Raw genomic sequence first — 25,918 nt, 5'->3', positions numbered from 1 at the left:
GTGTGTGTGAATCAGAGGTTCTGGGTGCTCCCTTGCTATAGGGTTGCGCGTGGGTGTGTGTTTGTTTCGTTTTTTTCGCCCCACTTATGTGGGGATGAGTGCGCTACCATTGTGTTTGGAATTGTGAGAAGAATTGTGTGGGGGAAGGTGAGGTGCCGGCAACGGGGGTGAATTGTTGAAATGCCAACACGAGGGAATAGATAGCATACCGGACGCTGGGAGTGGATTGATTGAGATTGAATAATTGGTTCGATTTGCAGCCGAATTCCTGCCCAACGATCTATGCCGGGATTGGTTCAGCAGAGCCTGAAGCAGGATATGGGAGCAGTCACCACAGCTCACGCATCTAACTGATATGTGGAAGTGTGTGTGTGTGTGTGTGTGTGTGTGTGTGTGTGTGTATGGGACTATGCTGTCGCGTACAAAGTGGTAATGTTCATATTAAACTCCCATTCGTGACTGTACAAGCTCCCCCCCGAATGGTATGTGCCCATCACACCGCACCAACAAGTGTTACAACTACAAGCGTTTCGGGATTGTGTGCAATAAAGGGAGGCCACATTCCTGCATACTGGTGGCGCGCACACACGCACAAAAAACAGTATTGCTCCATCATAAAAAAAGGCACTGCAAACGCATCAATCCTCCCAATCCACTGGCTGGTGTGAAATTGGTCCTATCTTTTTATATATTTCAATTGCAGATAAAACTCATCTCCGGGAGCGAGTGGCAAACAAAAAGGCGAAAGGTCAAGCTGTTTCGTATGCATAACATATTGCAACTCCCCTGCCCTTATCCCTAGCCCATCCACCAGCTTGGGGTACTTCAATTGTATTTCCACGAAAACATAACGATTCTCCCCCCGCTCGAAACCCGTGGTGACAATGTGGGTGCACTAACCCACCCGGTTTTGGTCCTTCGAACAGGTTCATCTTTGCCCATTACCTAACCCGGCATTTGATTGCCTACACACGTCAATGGGAGCAATTTGTCAACTGACTGTATTTTGTTGTTGTTGCTCCCCATATCTCTCCATTTTATTATACTACACGCTGCCGCCACCGTCCCCTATCACTACCCACGCGGTTCCCCCATTCGTCAAGAGCACGTGCGGCGAAGGAATTCGGTGCGGAGTGGTATAGAACTGGGGACACGGGTTGCATGCAACGACCGGCCGACCGGCGTGTCGTGCCAGCACTGAACTGCCTGCCCGACTGTGCGCGTAACCGAAGGCACCAAACTGCTCGAATGTACCCTTCGGTTCGTTTGCTATAAAATCGATTTGGCGCTTTTCCCTCGTTACGCTGCCGACCGGCATTGTGCAGGGGAAGTTTCACGATGCTAGCGCGAACCAATCAGAATCCAACCGACCGAGAGGTTGGGAGATGGGAGGCCCAAGCGTAAGATAGTTGAACCACTCTGGGCCACTGGACGGTACAGCTTGCCGTCCCGGTTTTGCTCGAAAGGATTCGTCTTGTTGGAGCCTGTCTAAAACCCGTGGAGCCGTACGCGATCCCATCGGGATCGGAATCAGAACCAGGGGCGGGTTAAAGACACACACACACAGAATGAGACACACACACATATACACATCGGACAAAGACGAAGATGTAGGTCACTGCGCCTTGGCACCATTCGAGTAGGCTTCTCAAAAGTTATCGTCTCCATCTTGATTGCACTCACGAATTATTACCAACGAATGGGCACTTGCGCGTGTATGTGTGTTCGTTTTTGTCCGTTATTAATGTTTTTCAATTAATTAGGGAACTCTAGAGCGGACCAACCGCATGCTACAACATGAAACCCGTCAGAACGTGGAGAACTACAGACGACTGAGAACCCTGACGAACCCTGTTCTTCTGGGCCAAGCAACGCTGTTTTGAGATAAACAGCTATTGGAGCAGCTAGCCCAGTCGGTAGTTAAGGAGGCACGGTGCGAGTTTGCTCCCAAAAGCCGCAATATGCCGGGATGCGAAAGTAAATCTCCTGACAGATGATCTCTGGATGAGATTGCCAGCGCCATCAAGCAGCTTAAAAGCAATAAGTCTGCTGGCAGCGATGGGCTGACCGAGCTCTTCAAGACGGGGCCGGTGAGGCTTACCGTCGAAGTGCACCAGTTGATCGTGAAAATCTGAGAGCTGGACAATCTACCGCAGGAGTGGAAACTGGATGTCATTCACTCAGTCTACAAAAAGACAGGCTGGAACTCTCCAATTTTTGAGCCATTGCAGTCCTCAGCACTGCCAACAAGATCCTGTCTGAGATCCAGCTCTGCAGACTTGAACCACTGGCTAAAAATTTCTACTCTTCGGCAGATCCTCCAGAAGTGCCGAGAGCGCCAGATTCCTACACACCACCTGTTCGTCATCTTTAAGGCGGCCTACAACACCATAAACCGGAGTGAGCTATGGAACATCATGCAGCAATAACACTATCCTGGGAAGTTGAACCGGCTGTTTGAAGCCACGCGGTGCAGTGCAAGGTGAGAGTGTCGAAATCGATGTCGGAATCGTTCGAATCTCACAGGGGTCTGAGGCACTGGGGACCGACTCTCCTGTCTGCTCTTCAACATCGCACTGGAAAGTGTCATTCGAAGTGCGGGTCTAGACAACGACATCCGTGGCACGATCCTCAATCCTCCAATTTCTTGGATTCGCGGATGACATCGATATCATCGTCAGGACAACAGCGAAGGTGTGAGAGGCGTACACCCGACTCAAACGCGAAGCAGCAAGAATTGGATTGAGAACCAATGCGACGAAGACGAAATATCTGCTTGCCGGAGACTCAGACCATCTGGGAAGCAGTGTATTAGTTGACGGCGACAGTCTCGAGGTGGTAAAGGAGTTTTGCTATCTCGGACAACGACATCAGCAGCGAAATCCGGAGATGAATTGTGTAGGGGCATCGTGCATACTGCTAATTGCTGAGATCCGGTAGACTTCGAGACCGCACGAAATATATCTCTTAGAGAGATATATCTCTTATTGATTCGCCCGGTGGCACTCTATGGATACGAGTCTTGGACCATTTGAGCGGAGGATTCAAGTGAAGGAGCATGGAACATGGAAGAGAAGGATGAACCACGAGCTTACTGAGGTGTACGGCGAACCGACCATCCACGTGACCATGACGAAGGCTGTTATGATACGACAGCTAAGGACATGTTATGAGGATGCCAGACTCATGCCCCACGAAGAAGGTATTAGACAACGATCCCCAGTTCGGTATAAGTCGCAGGGTAGCACAGTGAGATCGATGACTAGATCAGGTGAAGCTAGACCTGTCGGAGATCAAGTGTCTACATGGATGGGGGGCTGCGCCTAGGGACTGAACACCCTGGAGAATTACTGTTGGCCGTCCCATGTCACACCGACGTGCTCTTTCGTGAGCAGGCCAACAAAAGAGAGGGAGATATAAAAAGAGAGAAAGAAAGAGAGAGAGCGGACCAAACCGAACCAAAGATACCGAAATTCGTTGCTGTTAGTGTGGGGTTTCGTGAATCAGGTGAGAGTTTTTCGGTCAAGTCTTCTGCCACTACTGCTAGAGGTGGTTTGCTTTATTTCCTAAATACGATTGGCAATTGCACCAGGTAGGCCGGGGTTTCGAAAAAAAAGAGATGACATATCAAGGCCACTGCCCTGTTCCGCTTTTCCTTCTATTCGACCAGTTTGTATTTGAAGCTTCCTCTTTCCTTTCTTTTTTGAAACCTCACCGGCAATGTACGATCGCTTTGCTCGATCGGAAAACGGCTCTAGTTTGATGTCCGTCCCGTGCATGCAACTTACAATAAAATCACCCTTTTCGAGGCTGTGTGGTTGGTCTGCTTGCTGCTTACTCGCTAAAACAAACACGTGTCTGCGCCTAATACTGTACTGTTGGACGCTTTTCTTTTTTGTTCTCCCCTCCTCCCCTCTGTCGTTAAAACGCGCTCTGTAAGTACTCGCTAGTACCTTTGTCCGCTGGTAAGAGGTTTTCGGTAGAAACTTTGGATTCCGCCCCTTCGGTCATTATTAAATCCGTCCGTGCCAAGGCCCTTACTCGGTTGTATTTTGCTACTAATTTTCATCCTACTCAGCTATATAGCGTACCCTAGTATCGCAGTCTTCGGAATTAAGATACGATCAAACGATGACCGGCACACTTGCGCCAAACACTATTGCTAATTACATTATTACACTCGCACGCATTCATTCAACACACACACACACACACATACACTCACTCACACACTCTCCGCTTACATCCGCACGCGCGCTCTATACGGTCGGGTTCGCTTCGACGATTTTCTTCGTGCGGCAGCGCTTCACCAGCAGCTCGATCGACCAGGCGGCCACGCACAGAAAGATGCAGAACGACTGCGAGTGGATGCAGATCGCGTAGCTGTCCGTCCAGTCGCGGATCGCACCGATCAGGGGCCCGAACGCGATCACAAACAGCGCCTTGCCGACCATGTGCCAGCCGAACGCGGCCGGCAGCTTCTCGAGCGACGAGTACTCCGACACGCACAGCGTAAAGTTGGCGAGGGCGACACCGCGGAAGAACCCGGTCACCGACAGCCAGATCATCACGTCCGTGTACGTGCGCTGGTGGGCAACAACTGGTATTGACGGGGGTGGGCGGTGGAATAAAAGAAGAAACAAAAAAGGGGAGAAAGAGTACCATTAACATCCATTAACAGCTTGTGAAGCGGGCACAGGCGATCCCCATGACACTTACTCGACCGGCTGATCGCGACGAACACGAGCGACACCATGAAGATGTAGCGTTTGCGCAGCTTCAACCGATCGCCTATCGGCGGCACGATGATACGGGCCGCAATGTCGGTCAGCGCCGACACGGACAGCACGAACGCGGTGTCGCTCTTGTCGAACCCGAGGCTGGCCATGAAGAACGGCGTCACCATCTTGAAGTTCATCTCCGCGACATAGAAGATGGACAGGCCGAACAGGATGTTCAGGTAGATGCCGTCGCGCAGCAGCCCGACGTCCATCAGTGCGGTGAAGCGCTGCAGGAAGGACACCTTCGGCTTTACCATCTCCAGCCCGAGCTCCGACTTGACCGTTTCCAGCCGCTTGGTGCGGGACGGCACGCGAGCGAACGAGCCGACGTGCGTGTTGACGCGCCGTATGATCTGGTAGTCGACGTCCTCGGCGTCGGCGTCACCGGTCTGTCGGTCGGAAGGAACAGAAAGTTTCAAAATAGAGTTTGCTCGTTGCATCTTACGAGAGGATGATGACAGCTTTCAAGCACGAATCGAATCAGTTAAATTGAATCTCAAAATTTACGAATCTTTTGTAGAGATTTCTACAGTGATGATGTCTCTATGATGTAGTCTCTTCAAGATTAATTGTTTCTTTAAAATGAACTTTGTAACGGTCCCGTCATATTCCATACATTTTGATGTCTCTTCAGGACTAGTGGTAGGAGCTCAGAGTTGTTTCCGGAATCGATTCCGGATGCTGAATCGGCTCCGGAATCGGAAACGACCTGAGAATCGCGATCTGCTCCGGTAACGGAACCAGAATTGTCTGCAGAATTGGAATTAACTCTGGGATGAGAATAATCTCTTGAATTGAAATAAAATGTTTAAGAAGCGAAATCAGTCCGGGAATCTCCACGAGAATGGATCGATTACTAGTAAATTTTGATTCTTTTCGGCTATCCATACGTAGCTTTATAGGATCCAAACGTTTCTTCTCATGAGGATACCGAAACCGACTCCAATTTCAAATCCGATTCTGATTTCGGAGCCAATTCCAATTCCGGAGCCGATTCCGGACCCAATTCCGGATCCAATTCTGATTCCGGAACCGATTCCGATTCCGGAACCGATTCCGATTCCAGAACAGGTTCCGATTCCGGAACCGATTCCGATTCCAGAGCAGGTTCCGATTACGGAGCCGATTCCGGATCCAATTCCGGATCCAATTCTGATTTCGGAGCCGATTTCGCTTTCGGAACCGATTCTGATTCCGGCACAGGTTCGGATTGTGGAGCCCATTCCGGAACCGATTCTGATTCCAGGGGCCATTTCGGAACCAATTCCGGAATCGATTCCGGAAACTGATTCCAGACCTACTAACTGGACCTAATTGATTCCAGAAAACTTCGGAGCAGCTGGAATCGATTCCGACGAAAAAATCATCTTTCCCATCACTATTCAGGACGAATATTTCCCTAAGGCCAATATCCTTGAAGCTGCATATACGATTTGACAGCCGAAATTCTCTAAGATCATGAGCATAAGATGCCATGTCATTCCCGTCGTTTCTTGGATATCTCAGAGCAACACCTTCATTAGTGTTCCTCAACATGAATATCTCTTGCAGCTGACGGTTCCTTGAAGATTCACCTTAGAGCGATATCGTACCTTAGCGATAGCGATAGCGATACCTTAGCGATAGAATGTATGATATCATTCGAGTCCAGAGGTTTAGAAATCATAGATGATTAAAGTTACATCTGTATGAAATCATCATCAACTCCATGTGATTCATTCTACTTATTATTTGACTCTGTAACTAACTCGTGATAAATTATTCATTCTTCACTATATGTTTCAAAGATGCAAATATCTTAGAGGACTGAGATTCTCTTTCTGATTGATTCATTAGATGAGTTGATTTTCAAACCTCTGGATTCGAATTGTCCCAACGCTACACATCATCTTCCATCATCTCCTACGCCCGTGTTCTACTTACATCCACGTGCACGTGCATGCAACTGCCGCTGCCGGTAAAGTCAAGCGTGGACAGCTGCGACACGACCGACTCGCGCCGCTTCCGCAGCGCCAGGCTCATGCTGGCGGTGGACGCAATCCGCGGGAAGGATGGCCGCGTGCGCATCCCCACCCCACCCTGGTTCTGCACGCTGACCGACGACGTGATGCGGGGAAAGGTGGGCCGCTTGGGCAGAACGCCCGGTGTGCCCGGACCGGTACCGTTCGCTGGCGCGCCACCGGCCACAGCAGCCACTCCACCGCCACCACCCGCTGTCACCGCCGCTCCGGTATCCGACTGCTTCCGTTCGCTGCCGACGCGGCGCGGAAACAGCAGCGATTTGATCTCCGGCAGCGAATCGTTATCGTCGTCCTCCTGCTCGAGTATGATGCCCATCGGGGGCGCCGCCTCGACCAGCTCGATGTCTACCTCCTCCTCCTTCAGGTGCCACTTGATCGGCTGTAGCAGCATCGCGCCGACGGTCGCGTGTAGGGCCAGCCCGCTCAGCACCAGCACCGCACCGCGGAACCCGTACAGTTCGAGCAGGATGCGGACGAGCTGCGGCATGATCAGCATGCCGAGCGCCGTGCCCGCCATCGAGAGGCCAACCGCTTGGCCCCGCTTTTTCGCAAAGTAATGGTTCAGTGCTACGAACGCGGCCGACGTTGCCAGCCCAACGCCCACACCTGCAAACAAAACAAACCAACCGAAAAGGTGCATTATTGTGAGTCCACAAAGCGGAGCGACACCAGTTCGCACACTTACCATTGATCACGCTGTACGTGGCCAGGATGTGCGCCATGCTGGTGGCGGGTGACGTCAGGGCAAGCCCGATGCAGCACAGCAGCGAGCCGGCGACGGCCACCTTCCGGTAGGAGAACTCCTTCAGCAGCGGCCCCACGAACAGGCCGGAAAAGTTCATCATCACGTCGAGCATGCTGATGATGATGGCGGCACCGGTCGTGCCGACCTGCATGTCCTTCAGCAGATCACCGAACAGCAGCCCGAACGACGGCTCGATCGAGCGCGTTGCCAGCTGCCGCGCGCGTTGCCAGCAACACGCGGGTTCGCGGAACAAGCGCAACAGAACCAACGCAACGAAAAGCGTAATCGGCCAAACGGAAGGTAACAGCAAACGAAATCCGAAAAAGAAGGAAAAGAAAAGATCGGAAGGAAGAAAATAGGAGAAAGGGGGGGGGGGAAGCAAAGATAAAACAAATGTTAACTTAAAAACAAATCAATGAAAGGGTAAATAATGAGGTGAAGGATTTTTTTTCCTGGAGGGAGCGGCCTAACGGACCACTCCGCAAGCGTTTTGATTGAGATGTTGTGGCGGTATTGGAACGTTGTATCTTGTGTTTGCTTGTGACTTCCAGGCTAGCTAACAAGCCGTGCTAATCAAGCGAGTAAGCACACGTGGGCTGGAGACGATCGATAACACATCTGCAACAACAACCGCGTCCGCCATCGCGCGCTATCAAATTGTTTGTCCGGGTACAGTTCAAATACGCACTCGCTGGCAGCGTAATGTTGAGGATTGTTGAGAGATATATCCAAATCTTGGAAGTAGATGTTGGCCATTGCGACAGTGACATTTGCGGTACATTCTGACCAATGTTTTGATGTTGTCCAGACATTCCTATGCTCCAAGGTTTCATCAGGATCTTGTCAGTTTTTTTCAACTCCGGAAATGGCTTATGGATGTTATGAGGTCTTCGTTCTCCAGAGTTTTTTGGGTATACTCACGTTCACCATGCTCACGCCGAACGTTGCCATCCAACCCCAGCCCCCGTCCGGGGCGACCTTTTTGGCGGCCCTCAGCTTTTCCATCCCGTCTGTTTGCCGGCAACTTTTCTCTGAGCTTTAGACTCTCCAATTCTTTGTTTTTTTCTTGCTATTTCCGTTGATACCTAAAAATAGAAGCATTGAAACAAATAACGATTATTAAGAATCGTGTTTGCTGTTTTCATCACGACAAGGTTGGACGACAGCAAAACATCCCCAACTGTGGGGGGTACTTGTGGAGATGGCAGGTCGACACTAGGCTATCTAATGACAACACGTTGCTTACGGCGGTGCCTTTCTTCTAACAAAACAAACCATTGGGCACCCTTAGGCACGGTCGTTTCTCAAGTTTTGCACGGTCACCACCTTTTTTTTGTGTCTACCCTCTCGTACCTTTTCCCTCGAAATCTCCAAGTCACTGCACCCGGTGCGGTGTAAGCACTCTGACTAGTGCCAACTCCCGATCGAGACTGTCGCGAGCGCCTCGCCTGGGAGCGTCGCAACTATTCACGAGCGCTCCACAGTGAGCGCACTGCGGTGTCCCCTGGTGTCCCCACAGCACCAATGTTCTATTATTTATTTATGATCGTTTTTTGCTCTTCCTACTTCTCTTCCGCCTGCTGCTCCTTCCTTCCTTCACTCCGGCTCTGCTGCTGGCATTAAATCCAATGACGCACGCACCGAGCGAAACCCACAAAACCGCAAACTGATACTGCTGGCTTGTTAATAGCCCGCGCAATGAGGCCAGAATTGATCTTGATCGAGGTACCAGATGGGGGAAAAAGGGGAAGATCTGCACCCGATCATCACCCAATAGACGCGCCGGTCGGTAACAGTACACCCCGGTGTCTGGGTTGCGCCGGGCGAACCTACCGCCAGCGAACGATAATTGATCAAACAAGCAAGCGTATCATCCCGCAAACGATCAACAACTTCCCCGGCGACGTGATACTACGTTGCGCTAATGCTCGATAGCGCAGTAACCATCAACACAAATCACTCACTTCCCTTTTATTTTCTTTTTTTTTTTCTTCTTCTGCTAGGCAGATAGCGACAAAATGGACAATCGATACGCGATAAAAACCAAACCCCGATGCTAAACATGCTGGCACGCACCGAATGTTAACTGGTAAATTGATTTGTGACCTCCAGCGAGGCTCCGCTTCAACAATTACAACAAAAAGATGGAACCGAAACAGACCGACAGCTGGTGGCCGATGTTGGTTTGATTACGAGAATGTCTCGAGAATGTATACGTCTTGACGATAGTGGCCAGATAAAACACAGCCTCCGAGCCAGCCCACTGTCAAGCGATTTTTGTAAACTTTTTTTTGAAGATAAATCAACCTTCGAGTATCTCCCTGGCTCGATGAGTCAACAATTACCGGCCACCATCATCATCGCGCTACCCAATTAGCGTGCCTGCTCTTAATACGCTGCTAATTGGGGACACACTGCCGCCGATCTACATCGGGCCCTGGAGCTGCGGTTCATTATCGCGAAAGGTTACACGCGATGCTGAAGGCAAACTTAAACTACCTTAAGAATTCTGAGAATTTGTTCGCCAATCACATGATCTCGTTTGGAGACCGCCGGCAGGAAAGGCACCTAAATGCATCACACTAGCCCCCCTCGGCACAATCGAACGCATCAATCAACTCCTCCCCGGGCCGATGAGGAGGTCCAGAGGAGGTCCAACCTTGAAGTCGATCAGATCAGAAAACCTCAACCTCGGTTCCGATCGATGCGCGACAGTACAATCGAGCTGGCTGTCAGAGGCAGTGTTGCGTGGAACGCGTGCCACCCTTGTGTGTACCGTTCTGGAGTGCTTATTTTACCGTATCGGTAACACGTGACGCAGACGCGTCCTCAACCGGACCTGAAGTGATGTCTTCATCCCGGATCTAATCTCTACTGCGCTGTCTCTGTAGACTCTGTTTTCAAGTTCACGTCCCGGATCGGGCAAGCGTGCCCGAAACTGTGCCCGCCCTACTTGTTCTGCGGCTGCCGACCTTGCCACCATGCGCCATGCGTGCGCAGCGTGATAAGTGTAGGACGTCTGGCACCAACTATTCCCCAACGACGGTGTAAGAACCCTACATCAGGAATACTTTTACTACTACCCACTTCTTCGCTCCGGCCGCTTATCAAGGCCTTAGGCAGAGCTGTCGTTGTGTGGATTTTTGTGGCACAGCCATTGGAGAGGGTAAAAGGGTGTAAAGCCATCCAAGCTGCTTGATAGGTCTGCCATTCTGTCGATAGTGTCGCCGCACTCTGAAAAGATTATCGCATCGCGGCTTATCGTACTTTCAAAACTCCCCTCCCCGCTGCGCCAACCGGGAGGTGGAACTTCAGGAATCGGTCAAGGTTCTTCTCGGGCGATATCTCCGAGGGCCGTTGCGATACTGTGCGTGGGACCCCCGCAGTTTGCGAATTGATTGGCAAACTGCATATGCTGTTTTTTTTTTTGGGTGTGCCAGTGAACTCTCGCTCTTTCTCTCCCTCACTCTCTCTCTCTCTCTCTCTCGCTCTCTCTATCTTAACGGCAGAAAACAGGCAGGATGTGTGAAAGTGCTTATCGCTTGGATGTTCGCAAAGATCGCACGACAATGTGGGTCGCATTACTCACCGAACGCTAGGCGACAGGGTTGGCGCACACGCGCTCAGCTGTCATAACACGCCGGGCAGGCCGGGCACGAGGGTTTGATGGACGAACGCAGCTACGCAGACGGCGGTTGACTGTTGACTTGGCGGTTGATTTTGGTGCATTTGAGCGATGTCGGGTCGAAGGGGATACACGGTGGACGGTGTCGACTAAACTGCTGAACCTCCTGAATGCGCCGGTACCAATGCTTGGGAGCACTGTTACGTACGGTGCAGTCTTAATGCTTCTAATCAATCGGCAGCACGTGTTTGTTTTTCAAATCTAAGCGCGAAGAGAGAGAAAGAGAAGAAACCATTTGCACACATTAATTCCAGCATTGAACCCTGTCAAGCAATGGCAACAAAGCTAACGCTAACGCTGCACAAAACAGCTGCCGTGACCGGAACGGAAAGAGAAAAGCATCCACCACCAGCAGCAGCAACAAAAAAATGTGCATCGATAAAATAAAAACAAATACCTTCCGCTGCGCGTGTCCGTGGCGCATTCGGCGCACGTGGAAGCAAACGCAGCGAAGCAAAAACGGCACACAAATACTATTTCTTCTTGTTTTTTTGCTTTTTTCGTTTGCCTGAAGGGTCGGTTGGAGGAGAGACCACGGGCACGGCAACAAAATATGCTCCAACATCACACAGACACACACGCAAGCCGCTTGTTTATTTTATGACAGCGCAGCGAAAAGCAAAAATAAAACGCATTGCCAAAACTTCAAAATAGGCGCATTGAAAACCCCCCCTGAACTCATGTTGCAAAGTGAGTTAACCATTTTTGCACCACGTATGCAATCGACTCGATCTCTGGTGCGTTCCATGGGAGCGTAAAGACGCACCATAAGAATGCATACGAAAAAAAAGTCAACCTCAGCGGGTGACATCCCATACCGTATGGCTGGAACGCGTTCAACTACACACCCTGGGAAGAGCCGAAAATAGCCGTAAGTGCGTCTTCGGCTGCGATTGGGGGACAGGAATACATCACGCGATTTTGCTCTCCAGCGGCAATGTTGCATCAGCTGGCTGGTGTTGGTGAAGATGTATTTCTGGACGTGCTGTGTGCCATGTGCCGGAGTAGAAGATAAAGAGTAAATAAACAACGCAACCTTACCCCGGAACTTCCCAAACCGATGGCAATAAACGTGGAGTCGCGCCAAACCCACTCAATCGAATAGAACACGAGAATGGGTGTCTGAAAGGCGTGCTCAAAGACTTCTGGGTGTTACAGTTTTATAATCCCAGAGCGCTCGAAACTGCTCGAAACTAACAAACCAGATGGGCAGTTGTTGTGGTTGTTTTCTCGGGGCTCAGAATATATTATCGTTCCAAAGTCCACCCCTTGCTCGAAACGATCGACGAAAAAGAAATCCTATGTCGCGAAGATATTCAACCATGCCCGCAACAGGTGATGATCATCGGGTCCGCCCCTCTTCAACCAATTCCCTTCTGAAGACAGATTTCGATTTTGTTTTTTTTTTGTTTTTTTTTTGCGAAGCCGTTTTGATATCTAACCTCAATTTACGATACGCATACACGCTCGGCGTTCTAAATTTAAAAGCCACGGGGCAAATAGTGTGGCCGCTTGGCACACATGGGCACATCGGGCGATGCGAACCCGCCTTCGCTTCGCCCACAACAGCGCGCTGTCCTGTCCGCACACACACACACACTCTTCTGTGCACACTAGACCGTTTGCCAAGGAATGTGGAGGTGAATGGTGCACAGCAATCGATGAAGAGACGCCCGTTTCCGCCCGGCCCTTTGAGCTCGTGTGTATATGATGTTCGCTCCGCGCACGTGGCAGCAGTGCAAAATACACACAAGGGCAGTGGCCGTCGCGACCAGCGCGAGCCGGAGGTTGAAATATGTTGACGATTTGTTGGGGAATTAGAATGAATGAAAGAGAAATATTGGAAGGGAGAAAAAGAGAGAGGGAGAGAAAAGAAGAGATAACGCTCCAAAGTGTTGAGTGTGAAGATGATGTCAAATTCTGCTGCCATCTATCACAAAAAACTGCTGACCGACGCTAATGTAGACGCCTGGTAAAAATAAGATGTACGCAAGGGACCCAAGAGGAGTAGAGGGTTTCCTCCATGGGAAGCGATGAACTTGGAGCAGCAGCCATGTGTCAAAGTGCGTTGACTCGTGATCGTGAAACGAGAACGATCGAGCCAGAGCAAACAGCCAAGAACGGTCTCGCAGGCGGAGAAGAGAGCACTTCAAAAACCGAAACTAAGTCCTCCAATAGTAGTTTAAGGTACTAAACAACCAAATGGTAAGGCTAGACCACTCCGATATGTGCATAGTGAGTTAATTGGTTCTAATTCTCGGTGCTGCGGAACGTAAAACCATCACTTCCGGATCAAGAAATTGATTTCTTCCCCAATTTCCCCCCTCCAAAGTTACGCGAGCTCCACGTAACTACCGGCAGAACGGAGAGTCCAGCTGATTTATGTTTCTTCTCACTTTCTTTCTACCCTCAGCAACTGCCTGACACACTCTTACACACACACACCTACACACTACTTCCGAAAACATATGCTTTTACCACCTTCTTCGTAGCCGCGGCGAGTGACGTTTTGACGGCGATAGTTTTCTACCCTTCGCACACGCGGCCGTAACACGCTTCGTCGGAGCGCAACCGGCGAATCCGCGAAACATGAACTCCGCACCCAGCACACACTCACACGCACGCACAATCCTTCCCAATGGTAGCAACAAGAAAAGAAAAACCGATACAAAATGAAAACAGGCGTGTGCAGGGCAAGTCTCCTGTCGTTACAAGCAAACGCCACCACACACTATTGCCTAAGGAGCTGCGAAGACAGCGGCAGACTCACCGAGCCTTGATGAGCACGGACAGGGCACGGCGAACGGATAAGCACTACACCCCCGACCATGCGGACGTTCGCTCACTCACTGGCGCGCGCCTGCCGACGATAAAACCGTTCGCGCGACAGTTGGCACGGTTTAGCGGCGGCACTGTACGAGCGCGCCAGGCCTGTCAAACCCCCGCCCGGGTGAGTTAGAGATAAGGCAGTGGAGAACTAATGAGTGGGCAACGATCGCCTGAGAGCAACCCATTGGAACACGCGGATCGCTTGATGGCACACTTAATAGACGGAAATCATGACGGAAATTAATTTATGCATGGTTTCATTCTGATCTTTGAATGATCTTTCGAAATATAAGCAACAAAAAGAAATCAAACCTCTGTCATATAAACATATCAGCTTAGGGCTGTCAAATGTTGAGTTGCGATTGAACAATGATCAGAAAGGCATCAATATTTCAGTAAGACGTCAATTGTTTACTTAATGTTGAACAATGTTCAAAAGCAGCTTATCATTGTTTATTTGGGCTCGAAAACGGTGTATTTTACTCAATTGCTCTTTGAAATATGCTTGTTGTTTTTTTTAAATCTGGTATAGAACATCCACCGAGACGGACAGTTTACATCGCATTAGGCGTCAAATCACCAACCACATCACCAACATTCTAGTGATGGCAATATTTCCCATTGTACCACAAACTAAAAAAGCTTATCAGCACCAATATGTCGTCCTCTTTCTTCATGCTAAACATATGGAATAGTTACTACACGTACAAACGGATAGAAAGAGCACGTTTACACTCCTGGGTGTTTGGTTTTGCAGCGGCAATCTTACATAGACATCGGGAAAACACAACTTTTAGATAATTGTATCGTAAAATTGATTATACTAACTTATACTTGAACAGACATCATCTCTTTACAGTTGTACCTCACTGGATAAACCTCAATTTCATTCCAACTATTGAATTTGTGTATTTAGTGTGCTTTTAGTTTAGTCCTAGGTAATATTCACCTTTTTGTCGATACATCTCGATTGCAAGAATAGAAGTAGCCTGTTTCTCTCACGATTGATTGAAAAGTTCTATAAAAACCCAGTAGTAGCCAAAATGATCAGCATCGTTTTCTGTCATTGCATTATGGGCAAAGCGTGTATTAGAATTCTCATCATTTTTCTCTTAAAATTCTCGGCAGTTTGACATGCCTGGCCAAAGGCACACGAAAGAGACAAACACAAAGAGATTAATGAAGCGAGCGAGCGAAATGTATCGGCACCCGGCAGAGCGCGCGTACCAACAGAGAAACAACACTGTAGCGAGCATTTAGCAGATAATCGAAAGGCATCTACCACCCCTGCTCAACCTGGAGCCCATAATAGTGCTCTCTGTCAGAAGTAGAACCGACCGAGCTAGCCTGCCATCCTGCTTTATCGCTCGCACACACACACACTGCGTCGGCCCGTATCGGTCTTGATTAGCTAATGATGGTTCGATGCGTTGCGTAGGTGTTAAGAGCTGAGCGCGGTTGTGTTTGCGAAAACAATAAAACCAGCGTTGATGGCTCGTCATAATTTCAGCTGACATTTCGAGCTGGCATAGGCGCACGGGGAAAGATGAAGCCCCGGACTGAAACCGTCATACACATTAGCGTAATCCCTCGTGAGGTTCACGCAAATAATTGCAGATAGATATTGGTGATAGGTTATCTACGATATCGAAATGTTTAGAAACTCTTATCTTCCTGCAAAGTCCTGCTAGACAGCTGTGCCGGGCAACGCTCTGGGAACTCGACCCAGCAAAAGGCTGTAATGTAGGTCAACAAGATTCAGTTTAAAAACAACAACTGATCTACACTAACTAACGCTAACTTTATCGCTAACAATGTTAAGGGTAGGCATTGCAAAGCCCCGTTTTCGGCACCATCATTCTCGTTGCTTTTGTCTAGCTGCGACGCACAGTTTTTTGACAACCACGATAAGGGCCGAACTTCTGACGGATCGATAAATACTGGCTGGTCAATAAAGTAAGCGACCCTTATCAAACCCTTTATCCCGAGACACACGAAAGCGAGACGCGCTGATGGTTTCCAATCGGAAGAATGCAAAGATGCGATCAACGACGCGGAACAGGGACGGTGTGCAATTTTGCCGGCCACAGTCGACCGGGATACGTCCTCCGGTTGAGAGACGTCTTGGTAGGTCCTGGTAGAAGTGTGCCCTCGGGATCAGACCCGCCAAGTTGCAGATTTTTGCGTGCGTGTTGGTGATAGCAAATTTTAAGCCAAGGTGTATATCTGGGAGAGTTGACAAAAGGTAGGTATTGTAAATGTAGGACCTCATATTCAACCAAAAGCTAGCTCGCTTGGATTAGGACCAAGAATACAGCAATCAACACTCTTTAACAGTTTCGGGAACTGGTTTTCTACAACCAAACTATACATGGCAATGTCACGTTCTAAGCGGCTGATCGGGCGACGACTATTGATTCCACCGGCACGTATCAGTGGCGCGCCGGTTGACATTAACAGCCGCACTTATTGCCTTATTGTGAAGCGAGATGAATATGGAGAAGATATCGCAGGTGTGAAACAATATTGCCGAGAGGGGAAGTAAGGTGTAGCATACAAAAGTCGTTGAAACTGCACGGGAAATGATTACAAACTACTAGCCGGCCTCCGATAGTGCTGCGGTCGCTAAACATGTGGAGCTAGAACTACTCAAATTCCGCCAATACCACTTGTTAATAGTGCTGGTGCGACTCACCCACTACCCGTGAGTTTTGTTTTTATTGCTTCTCCTCAATCAAAGCTATCAAAGTAGCGTGCCGGTGCCTAACGTGGCGCATTGTCGGCACCGGTTGTTAAAGAACGGAACTCCCAGCGCGTGGGACAGGTTTAAGCTGGACAGGTAGTCATGTGTGGCAGTTACAAAGTGTGTGGGTGATGTGCTTGATAAGCCGGATTGGCTGGCACCTCGGTAGCTGCGCTCTTCCCAGTACACTTTCACTGCTCATGGCAGTGATCGAGTTGTCAGGAAGAGCGACCGTAAAGACCACACGCGCATCGGCTATGCATTGTAGTCGCCCGGCTACTCCATAGAGATAAGACATGGCAATTCGCTTCCTATCAAACATCTCCTGCGCGGGCCGGAGCGGGTTGGGACGATAATTTAATCGATTGATAGAGAGTCCCTCCTGCGCACACGAAACGGCAGAAATTGTGTAATTAAATAGTATCAATCGATTCCGCCATGATCTAGGGGCAGTGTCGGTAGGACACGGTATCACGTTTGTGCGGACAGTAAAAGTGGCGCAGCCGTATCGTCCGACCACTACAGCAGACGTACATTGGACATTGCAAGACGAACCCGACATGAAGACTGACAGGATACGGCAGTGTTCGGATGAGGATGAGGACCACGAGTACACGAATCAGATGACGATGCGTATCGGCGAGCTAAACAGTGCGCCCAAGCAGGCAGGTTTGCAGAAAAATGGCACCAGCAAACGGCCCAAGCTGCCCAAGAACCGGTCGCAGCTGGGCAGTGACTTTGTGCCGCCCGATGGTGGCTGGGGCTGGATGGTAGTGCTGGCTGCCGGCTGTTCAAATGTAAGTATGGGGGAGGTTGCAGCTACGCCCGCTATGTCTGCAAACTCTAGTTATATGTTGTTTTCCCTCCTCCGAATCAGCTCTGTACCTTCCCGGTGTTGCAACAGTTCGGGCTACTGTTCCGCGACCGGATGACGGAACTATCCATCAGTGCGTCCGAAGTGACAACCATCATCAACACACACTCCGCACTGACATCGATCGTGGGGCTCGCAAATGGGCCCATGTTCCGTCGGTTCACCTACCGGCAGGTGGCGTTTGCCGGCGCCCTGCTAGTAGGCATTGCCGTCAGCCTGACCTCCCTGGCAGACAGCTTCCTCCTGTACATGGTCACGTTCGCGGTGCTGTACGGGGCGGGCGTGGGCATCAACACCTCCGCCAACTCGCTCGCGCTCAACACGTACTTCAAGCAGAAGCGACGCATCGCCACCGGATTCGCCTGGACACTGACCGGGCTCGGGCCGATCGTGGCGCCGCACATCGTCACACTGCTGCACCGCCACTTCACCATCAACGGTACGGTGCTGCTCTTCGGCGGGTTTGCCATGAACGCCGTCGCCTTCGCCCTGCTCTACCAGCCCGTCCAGTGGCACTCGAAATCCTCCCGCCAATCAAAGCCCGACCCGGAGGATGGTGGAGTGCCGGCCACACCTGCCCCCAGCACGCGCTGCAGCTACTGCCAGTCGGCCCAGGACCCGGAGGCCGTCCCGTTCAACACGCTGCCGTTCGAGCGGACGCCACTCGACCAGCTCGCGTACGATGCCGTCGTCGATACCGGCACGCCGATGCTGTCCCGCGCCAACGACGGTTGGTACTCGCGCAGCTCCCTCCGCTCCCTGTACAGCTCGCGGCACAGTCTGAACGCGTCCCGGTACCACTCCCAGCGTGCCTCCATCAATCTGGGCGACGCGAAAGCGTACATCACCCTCCCGGCCAAGGATACGATCGACGAGTGCCACACGGAGGACTGCCCCAACGTGCAGGCGGAGCATAAGCCGCTGCGACGACCCACCGATCCAATGCTACAGCCGCTCAGCAAATCTCCGCCGGCAGGCAAACCCACCGGCCCAGTTCCGGAGGTCCCGCAGCCCACAAACGGCAGCACTGCCGCGCAGGGCGAGAAGGATGTGCTGAAGCAGGCATCGAAAAGACTCGCCCAGCTGGTGGAGGGCTCGAAGCCGACCGGGTGCACCTGCTCGGCCGCACTCGAGGCACTGCTGGCGGACTCGCCGGTGCCGGAGCCGCCGCTCACCCTCGCCCAGCGCATCATCATCTTCTTCGATCTCGACCTGCTGCGCGACCACATCTACGTCAACATCATGATCGGCATCACGATCGCCAACTTTGCCGAGCTGAACTTCTCCATCCTGACGCCGTTCGTGCTGGCGGACTTTGGCTGCACGCGGGACCAGATCGCGGTCGCCATGTCCGTGCTCGGCATGACCGACATCTGCTGCCGGTGTCTGGTGCCGCTGATCGCGGACCGCATCAAGTGGCAGAACCGCACCTTCTTTCTTGTCGGTGTGATCAACATGGCGCTGGGGCGCGTGGGTACGTGTGTTAGACGCCGTGACGCTTGGGCTGGTTCAACATCGTTATAACCTTTACTGGTTTGTGTTTCGCGCACAGTTTTAGCACACTTCCACAGCTACGGTGTGGTGTTGGCCATCGCTTGCTGGATCGGTTTCAACAAGGGACTGCGGACGGTGTTTATGGCACTGGCCATACCGTCGCACGTCCCGCTGGATCGTCTGCCGGGAGCAACGGGGATACATCTGCTGTTTGCTGGGTTCTTTTACCTGTTTGTCGGTCCCATTGTCGGTGAGTATCTATACAGCGAGTTTGTATTCTACGCCTATTCACTAGTGAGCTATTCCAAGGAAAAAAAACACACACACATATACACACCCCTGTATCAATCCTGTCACTGCTGAGAGCGCGTATACTAGCACTCTACCGGTGCTTTGTTGTCTACTGTTGCCACGCAAAAACGCACGAGGGCGGTGCGTCAACCGGGCAAAAGTACTATATGTGTTTGCCTGTGTGAAGCGATGCAGCTGGGCTTGGGATGGTATGATGCGGAGTGAGTTCAGTGAACGAGCCCGAAACAAAGGAAGCGACGCCGAAACTGTGAAGCCGGTTCGTATCCGATTGGAAGCGATCGATCGACAGTGAATGTCAAAGTTGAGTGAACGAATCGAGTGAAGCAAGCGTAAGAGCGGACTAGTAGGAAATGCCCTACAGTGCCGCTCCCCACCCAGCATTGGGGCATTGTGCTTAGTGCGGGGAAAACTTATTTGCTGCATCCGGACGCATTGCATCACCAACACGCAATGAATGCTCCCCTTGTTTTCTATTTCTTCTTTTGTGGTGATTTTATTTTTTGCACTGCCCTGCTCGCCATGAATCATACGGCTGGCACTGTACCGGAACAGCTGGTTCGCATTTTAATGTGCTCATCTGTGCTGCTCGCTGCTCATCTCATTATCATCGTAATCGTGCTGCTGCCCCTGTTGCGTGCTGAGTTGTTGGCGGGGCCATGTAGAAGCAAAGCTCGGCCAGGCGTACAGTGGGTGGTAATTCCTTAAGCGCGTTTTTCGTTAAAAATGTTAAGTTTTAATCAGCTATAGCATTTTTTGTTATTGAAAAAATATAACAAGAGGCCTTCGCAAAATGAATTTTCAATTAACCAATAGCTCAGAGTGATCCACATCTTAGAGACAATAAAGTATTGCTATGGAGTACCCAAAGCAGCTCGTTTGATTGCTAAATAGAGGAAAATCAAACTGGTGACTGAAGGTTTTACAACTCATTTTGCTATGTGTGCTGCATATTTTGTCGTTCACGAATCTAATGTTGACACTTACGTACATTACGTAGTACGTATTTGGACGGATCCAATGTTAATTTTTACCCGTCCAAGCTTAATTTTGACAGCGCTATGGAGTTGCAGCTTTGCACATGTTTTCTACATTATTGTACACATTTGCGTTATCGTACATTTTGCATTCGCACGATCCCGTCCTATGCAAATTTTCCAACATGTCCTTTCCTTCAAATTGAGACGAACGATCGGGTTTCTTTTCATCATGTGCCTTTCCGACGACTTCTTGTCAAATGTATTTTCTAGAGCTTCCCACATCTCCTTGGTAGAGAATTTTTCTCGAATAAATCCCAAGTATTCGCCTGAGATGAAGCTCACTACTAGAGACATTGTCTTGGCAGCCATTTTCTACCTTGGCCACTTCGCTATCCGCTGCAGGGACATTCTTTTCGAATGCGACGCACACTTTCGTCAACCGTCATTTATGGTGTCAGCGTCTTCCTGCTATGGTTGCTGTTCCGAGAACACTGAAGACTCGGGCGAGCATCCATGCTTGTTGAAGCGTAGTCGATTGGCATATTCGCTTTCTACTAAACTCTCTCTCTCTCTCTCTCTCGCTAAACTAATACACCAGTTCAGTTCATTATCGCCTTTCACAGAATTGTTCAGAATTCTTCATCAATTCCGTACTGCTATCATACATTTTGCGTTCCCGCGGCTTCGATGCAGATTTTCCGTATCATTCGCATACCAGAATCGATTCTTGTCCTCTCATGGTTTTTTGAAACCTTCTCTACCGTATAAGACTTGAAATTCAAGATCACAGATCTTACTAACCGCAAATCTTACTAAACCGCAATACCTTCACTCGATCACCATCATCGATAACAACGAATATGATCGTTCCACTTCCGGTAGCTCTACACGCTATGTTCGCGTCCTGTCAGCTACACTATTATCCGGTTGGCTCGATGGATCTCTGGTTTTCAACACATTCTTGTTGCTCGTGATATGTGAGATCACATCCAGAATCCAGATACCACCAGGTCGTTTCGCATGCTGTTCAAGCACACCTCTTTCAGTCATGCTTTACCAAGTAAGCTATAGACATTGACATTGTGTGTTTTTTTTTTCATTTAAAAATCTTTTCATCTATCAGTGCACAGTCTGGACCAAATTGTCCCTCTTCTTGACAAGAGTCGCAAACGCTACGTTTCTTCATTATTGCCTTTCTAACATTAACAACTCATTCCTGTTTAACCGGGTAAATACAACTTACTTCAACTGTTTAAACTTAATTCAATAACTGCTCCAACTACCTGTGGGTGAGTTACACTTTTAAATATAGTTCGTGTTCATCTTCTATTTCGCGTAACGTCCTACGCGGACTTGCCGGGCTATACAGGCTTTCGAGACTTAATTCATTACCACGTAGCTGGATAATCAATTCTTGCTACGGGCGGACGGTCCATTCTGGGCTTGAACCCATAACGGGCATGTTATTGAGTCGTTCGAGTTGACTACTGTACCACGGGACCGCCCATTCGTGTTATAATTGCTAAATAGTGCCATTATTTTCACCTGATTTGTTGTTGAATCAATTTTCTGGTTTTACTCGACTATCAAAGCTCTTCTATTAATTCACAGAATAGCTCGGAATAGCTTTAATCGGTGTAGTATAGCCTAGAATATTAATGCTTATTAAAAGGGTTAATAAATGCACATAAGCAAAATGGCACCTCTAAAGTCAAAACCAAAATCGTCGTATCAACGAATCGTTCAAAACTAAATTCTCTTCTTTGTACGATCTAAATTGACAAGAATTGTTATTAACAGGGTTGTACAGCCCAATAAACAATTGTCAAGATGCTTAAAACAATGCCTGATTTGAAATGCATAATTGTCCACCACCACCAACTAAACCTCAACCCCTCAACCCGCCTTATGTACACTTTCCACATGATTTAAATAATTATCGATTTCGATTGAATAGCTGTCCATTCCAAAATGACCTACGCTTACAACAACTTCGCCCACTGTAGCCGGCGTTCAATCACCACGCACTGGCGCCCCGCCGCGCACACACACTTTCACTTCCATCGAATTTTGCTCGTGTTAAGCGGGCCTCGCAAGGGAAAATTCCTTGAACGTCTCCTGAAGTTGCGCGGCGCGCCGTCCAGGAATTGATTTTTCCTCCCGAGGTTGGCCTAGGGGTTTGAGAAACTCTCTACCCTCCACCTATTATTTTTTGCTGGTGTGCGTTGTGTGGCAGTCTGAACGAGAACACGCAGCCCCGATTGATCGATGGACGGTGCCGGAGGGAAAGCTCGGAGAGGAGAAATCGAAATTGCGAAAAACGATACCGCGAGGAACTCGTGAAAGAAGAAACACAAAGCCCTCGAACAGGCTGATTTCGATTCCGCTACTCAGCTACGGTAGGGTGGCGAAAGGGAAGAGGGAGCCCCTTTTAATTTTGGGAACTTTTTTGTGGACACGAACGCATCTCACGGTAACAACTTAAAGTCTAATCACATCCTTCTTTATGATCGTAAGATACTTACACAAGCGCACAGAGAATTTGTGTCCGAAATTGTTGGGACGTAGACCACGACGAGTGTCTGTGTGTGGTGTTATCATGAAAGTTTGGTTTGATTGCAGATCGTGTATGATGATGGTTTAATGTCGGATATCCAGAAAAAGGGACACACACGCACAATTTTCTCAACACAAAACATAAACAGATACACACACACTCACTACCGCAGGTCAACAGAGGTTGAAAATGCCGGAAACATGGGCCGAGAGTTTCCCTTCCGCAACTAGCCGCTCGCTGCCCGGTCGGAGGAACTGTTACGCTAAACAATGGGCACCGCACCGGGAATATGGCGCGCGTGTGTTTCTGCAGAAAGCCTACATTTGCATACGTTTGACACATGCACAGACGCACAAACACACTTGCAGGGAGAAAAGTGTATGGCCGCCGGTATGTAAACAAAAACAGAAACGACGAGCCGCACCGCGTGCGGTTCTCCTTTTGTGTGTCTTCTTACCTAGCGGCGATGTGCTTCCTTCGACCGAACACACACAAACACACAGACACACTGGGAGTCACTAACTCGCACACAGCGCGCTCCTAATGCAAACGGCCAACTGGCAACAGCTGCTGAAGTGAAACTGGTTTTCGGTTGTTTCTCTCTTTTTTTTTTGTTTTCTTGCAAAGGGGGTTTGCGCCCTTCGCTTAGGCCGCTGCGTGCGAATCTTTCGTTCTCGCCAGGCACTTCTTTACCGTGCACCCTTTGCCTCGCTTTGCTCTACCGTACTCGCTCGCGCTCGTTTTAATTAGGTAGTGCGTTCCGTCCCTTTCGTGCTATGGCGGTGTTGTGTGTGCTGGAATCTTTTACAAAACGATGCGCACAACACGCACACACACACACACACACACACACAGCTGGAATGACACGCACACACGTGTTCACGCTCGCTGTGTGAGATCAAGTGCGCCCTTCTACCTGAGGGCAAATCAATCGTATTAGGGGAACAAAGGGAAAAGTAGAACAGAGAAAAAGAGAGAGAGAGAAAGAGAGAGAGAGAGAGAGAGAATTAGAATGATGTAATATTATTATAGGAGTAGTTATGTTGTGAGAAATATGAAATTCAGCAGCAATTTATAGGAAAGTACTCATCACGGAAAAATGTTGTTCTTAAATTGTAGATTAAATGCGTATGCGAGCTATTCGTATGGGAATCGATCCATGTCCGACCTTTTGGGAAGGCAGTGCGCGTCTACCTCTTAGACCAGGGGTCTCCAAATGTAGGCAGCGGGCCGCATAAGGGTATAATGCGGGCCGGGATGATTTTATCAGGCTTCAATTATAGCAACCTGAAGAAATTGTACATATTTATTTAGTATTTTCCTGAAAAACTGTGATTTTAACGAAAACGAACGAAAATACGAGATTTTAATGTTCTCGAGAAAACGAGAAATGTTTAGTCATCTAGAAAATGTCGCCTGTATATCACTTTTAATGTTAGAACTATTAGAAACCATTATTAGAACTAAATTTAAGGTGAACCAGAACAAAGCATCACCCAGACCTTTAACAATTCCTTAGTTGATTAATCGTCATCTGAAAATCAACTTCATGCTCTAGGTGTCCATCGTTTGTACTGGGTCGCTAGAACAATATAGAGTGGTCCAGAAATATGGTCGTTAAAGATGCCTAGCTCTTAAAACTCTGCTGCCTGGAGCTAAGAAGTTAATGTGCCTTAGAATAGACGGGGCGTCAATAATCCCTGTTAATATCTTGTGAATGAAAATACACTGTGCCGTCATTCTTCGGCGCAGGAAAGATCAGCTAGAAGGTAGCGTCAAAATGGCCCTCAACAATATTATTTGCGAAGCAATGCAGCCCGTGAACTGAAAAGTTTGTAGATCCCTGCTCTAAACCATCAAGTTCAATCCATACTACCGAAAATCGTTGAAAACAATTGCTCAATCATCTTGTTATGACATCCCGAGACGTATAATGAGATAACACATATAGCTGTTACGTTTTTTTTTTTTTGTTATTTAGGGTACATTATCAAGAGATTTCAAACTCCAAAACGAATCCCTAGAATCCCTTCCACTCTCCTTGCACAGATTAGAACCAATCCTGGAATAAGATTAAGGAGGCAGCAAGAGATGTACGATGGTACGCACACGGCTATCAGACATAAACCAAACTCGCAACTCAAATGTGATCTCATGTGCCACATAGGATCGCACAACTTCGTCAGGGTCTTTTGAAGTCTTTTGGATTTAATGAAATTTAGACATTATCTTTTTTATGCTAACATCAGTTTCTGAACTCGAGTTTCTGAGTTCTTCTCTAGAATTGAAGTCCCAAATTACAATATTGTATCAACACAAATCTGATTGAATCTCCCATTCTCCACCTCAGGCTATGTGAGGGATACAACTAACTACGCCACGACGCTACACTTCCTCAATCTCGCCACCTACACGATGGCCATCTCCTGGGCACTGGAGATGTACTACTTTACACCCCGCCAGCAGCGCAAGGAGAAGGTCAAAGATGCGACCGGAAGGTGAGCTTCGCCAACTCAATCATACAAACGCAAGCGTTAGAGCATGGTCGTTTCATACTAATACTTCCTAGACGGTACAAAATAAAGCGGAGGAAAGATAGTATCACTTTGACGAGGTTATTTATGCGCTGCAAGCAGTTGTGAAAGCAAATATCGTAGTGAAAGAAACCGTAGCGCAAGATATCACATTACGAAAAGAAGTATTTGCGTTGACCCTCGATAACTTGGTAGTCTTCTTGGTCTTATGCTTAGACTAGGTTCCTCTTGGGTATCTTTTGCTTAGCCAATGGCTCCAATGTTATCTTTTACCTTGTTCTTTTGTAATGCAAATGCTGGAATACAATAGAACATTGAAGAATCGCGTCACAACTGCGCAAAAGCAGAGTTGTTGAAATTCTGATT

At 49.1% G+C, this 25,918-nt stretch overlaps 2 protein-coding genes across 7 annotated transcripts; one reads left to right on the top strand and one right to left on the bottom strand.

Moving 5' to 3' along the window:
• Nucleotides 1-3,522: 3,522 nt before the first annotated feature.
• Nucleotides 3,523-23,787, bottom strand: LOC120905671. 6 transcript variants are annotated; one of them, XM_040316669.1, is made up of 8 exons: nt 14,003-14,066; nt 13,714-13,863; nt 11,137-11,433; nt 8,469-8,632; nt 7,488-7,758; nt 6,705-7,408; nt 4,720-5,170; nt 3,523-4,600 (listed from the first exon to the last, which is right to left on the bottom strand). In XM_040316669.1, exons 4-8 carry the CDS (start codon nt 8,550-8,552, stop codon nt 4,260-4,262), a joined length of 1,851 nt encoding a protein of 616 aa, XP_040172603.1. In that variant the 5' UTR covers nt 8,553-8,632; nt 11,137-11,433; nt 13,714-13,863; nt 14,003-14,066; the 3' UTR covers nt 3,523-4,259. The 6 variants fall into 6 exon arrangements, with proteins under 6 accessions (XP_040172603.1, XP_040172602.1, XP_040172601.1 ...); XM_040316668.1 differs by lacking the exons at nt 13,714-13,863; nt 14,003-14,066 and adding an exon at nt 22,987-23,787; XM_040316667.1 differs by lacking the exon at nt 13,714-13,863 and having other exon boundaries at nt 14,003-14,096.
• On the top strand, nt 16,162-25,636 carry LOC120905670. Its single transcript, XM_040316666.1, has 5 exons — nt 16,162-16,306; nt 17,252-17,601; nt 17,682-19,152; nt 19,231-19,422; nt 25,369-25,636. The coding sequence occupies exons 2-5, from the start codon at nt 17,365-17,367 to the stop codon at nt 25,518-25,520; spliced, it is 2,052 nt and encodes a 683-aa protein (XP_040172600.1). The 5' UTR covers nt 16,162-16,306; nt 17,252-17,364; the 3' UTR covers nt 25,521-25,636.
• The last annotated feature ends 282 nt before the right edge of the window (nt 25,637-25,918 follow it).

The sequence above is a fragment of the Anopheles arabiensis genome, chromosome X (genome assembly GCF_016920715.1).
Source record: "Anopheles arabiensis isolate DONGOLA chromosome X, AaraD3, whole genome shotgun sequence".
NCBI classification, from domain to species: Eukaryota; Metazoa; Arthropoda; class Insecta; order Diptera; family Culicidae; genus Anopheles; species Anopheles arabiensis.
This window is presented reverse-complemented; position numbering and strand designations above follow the sequence as displayed.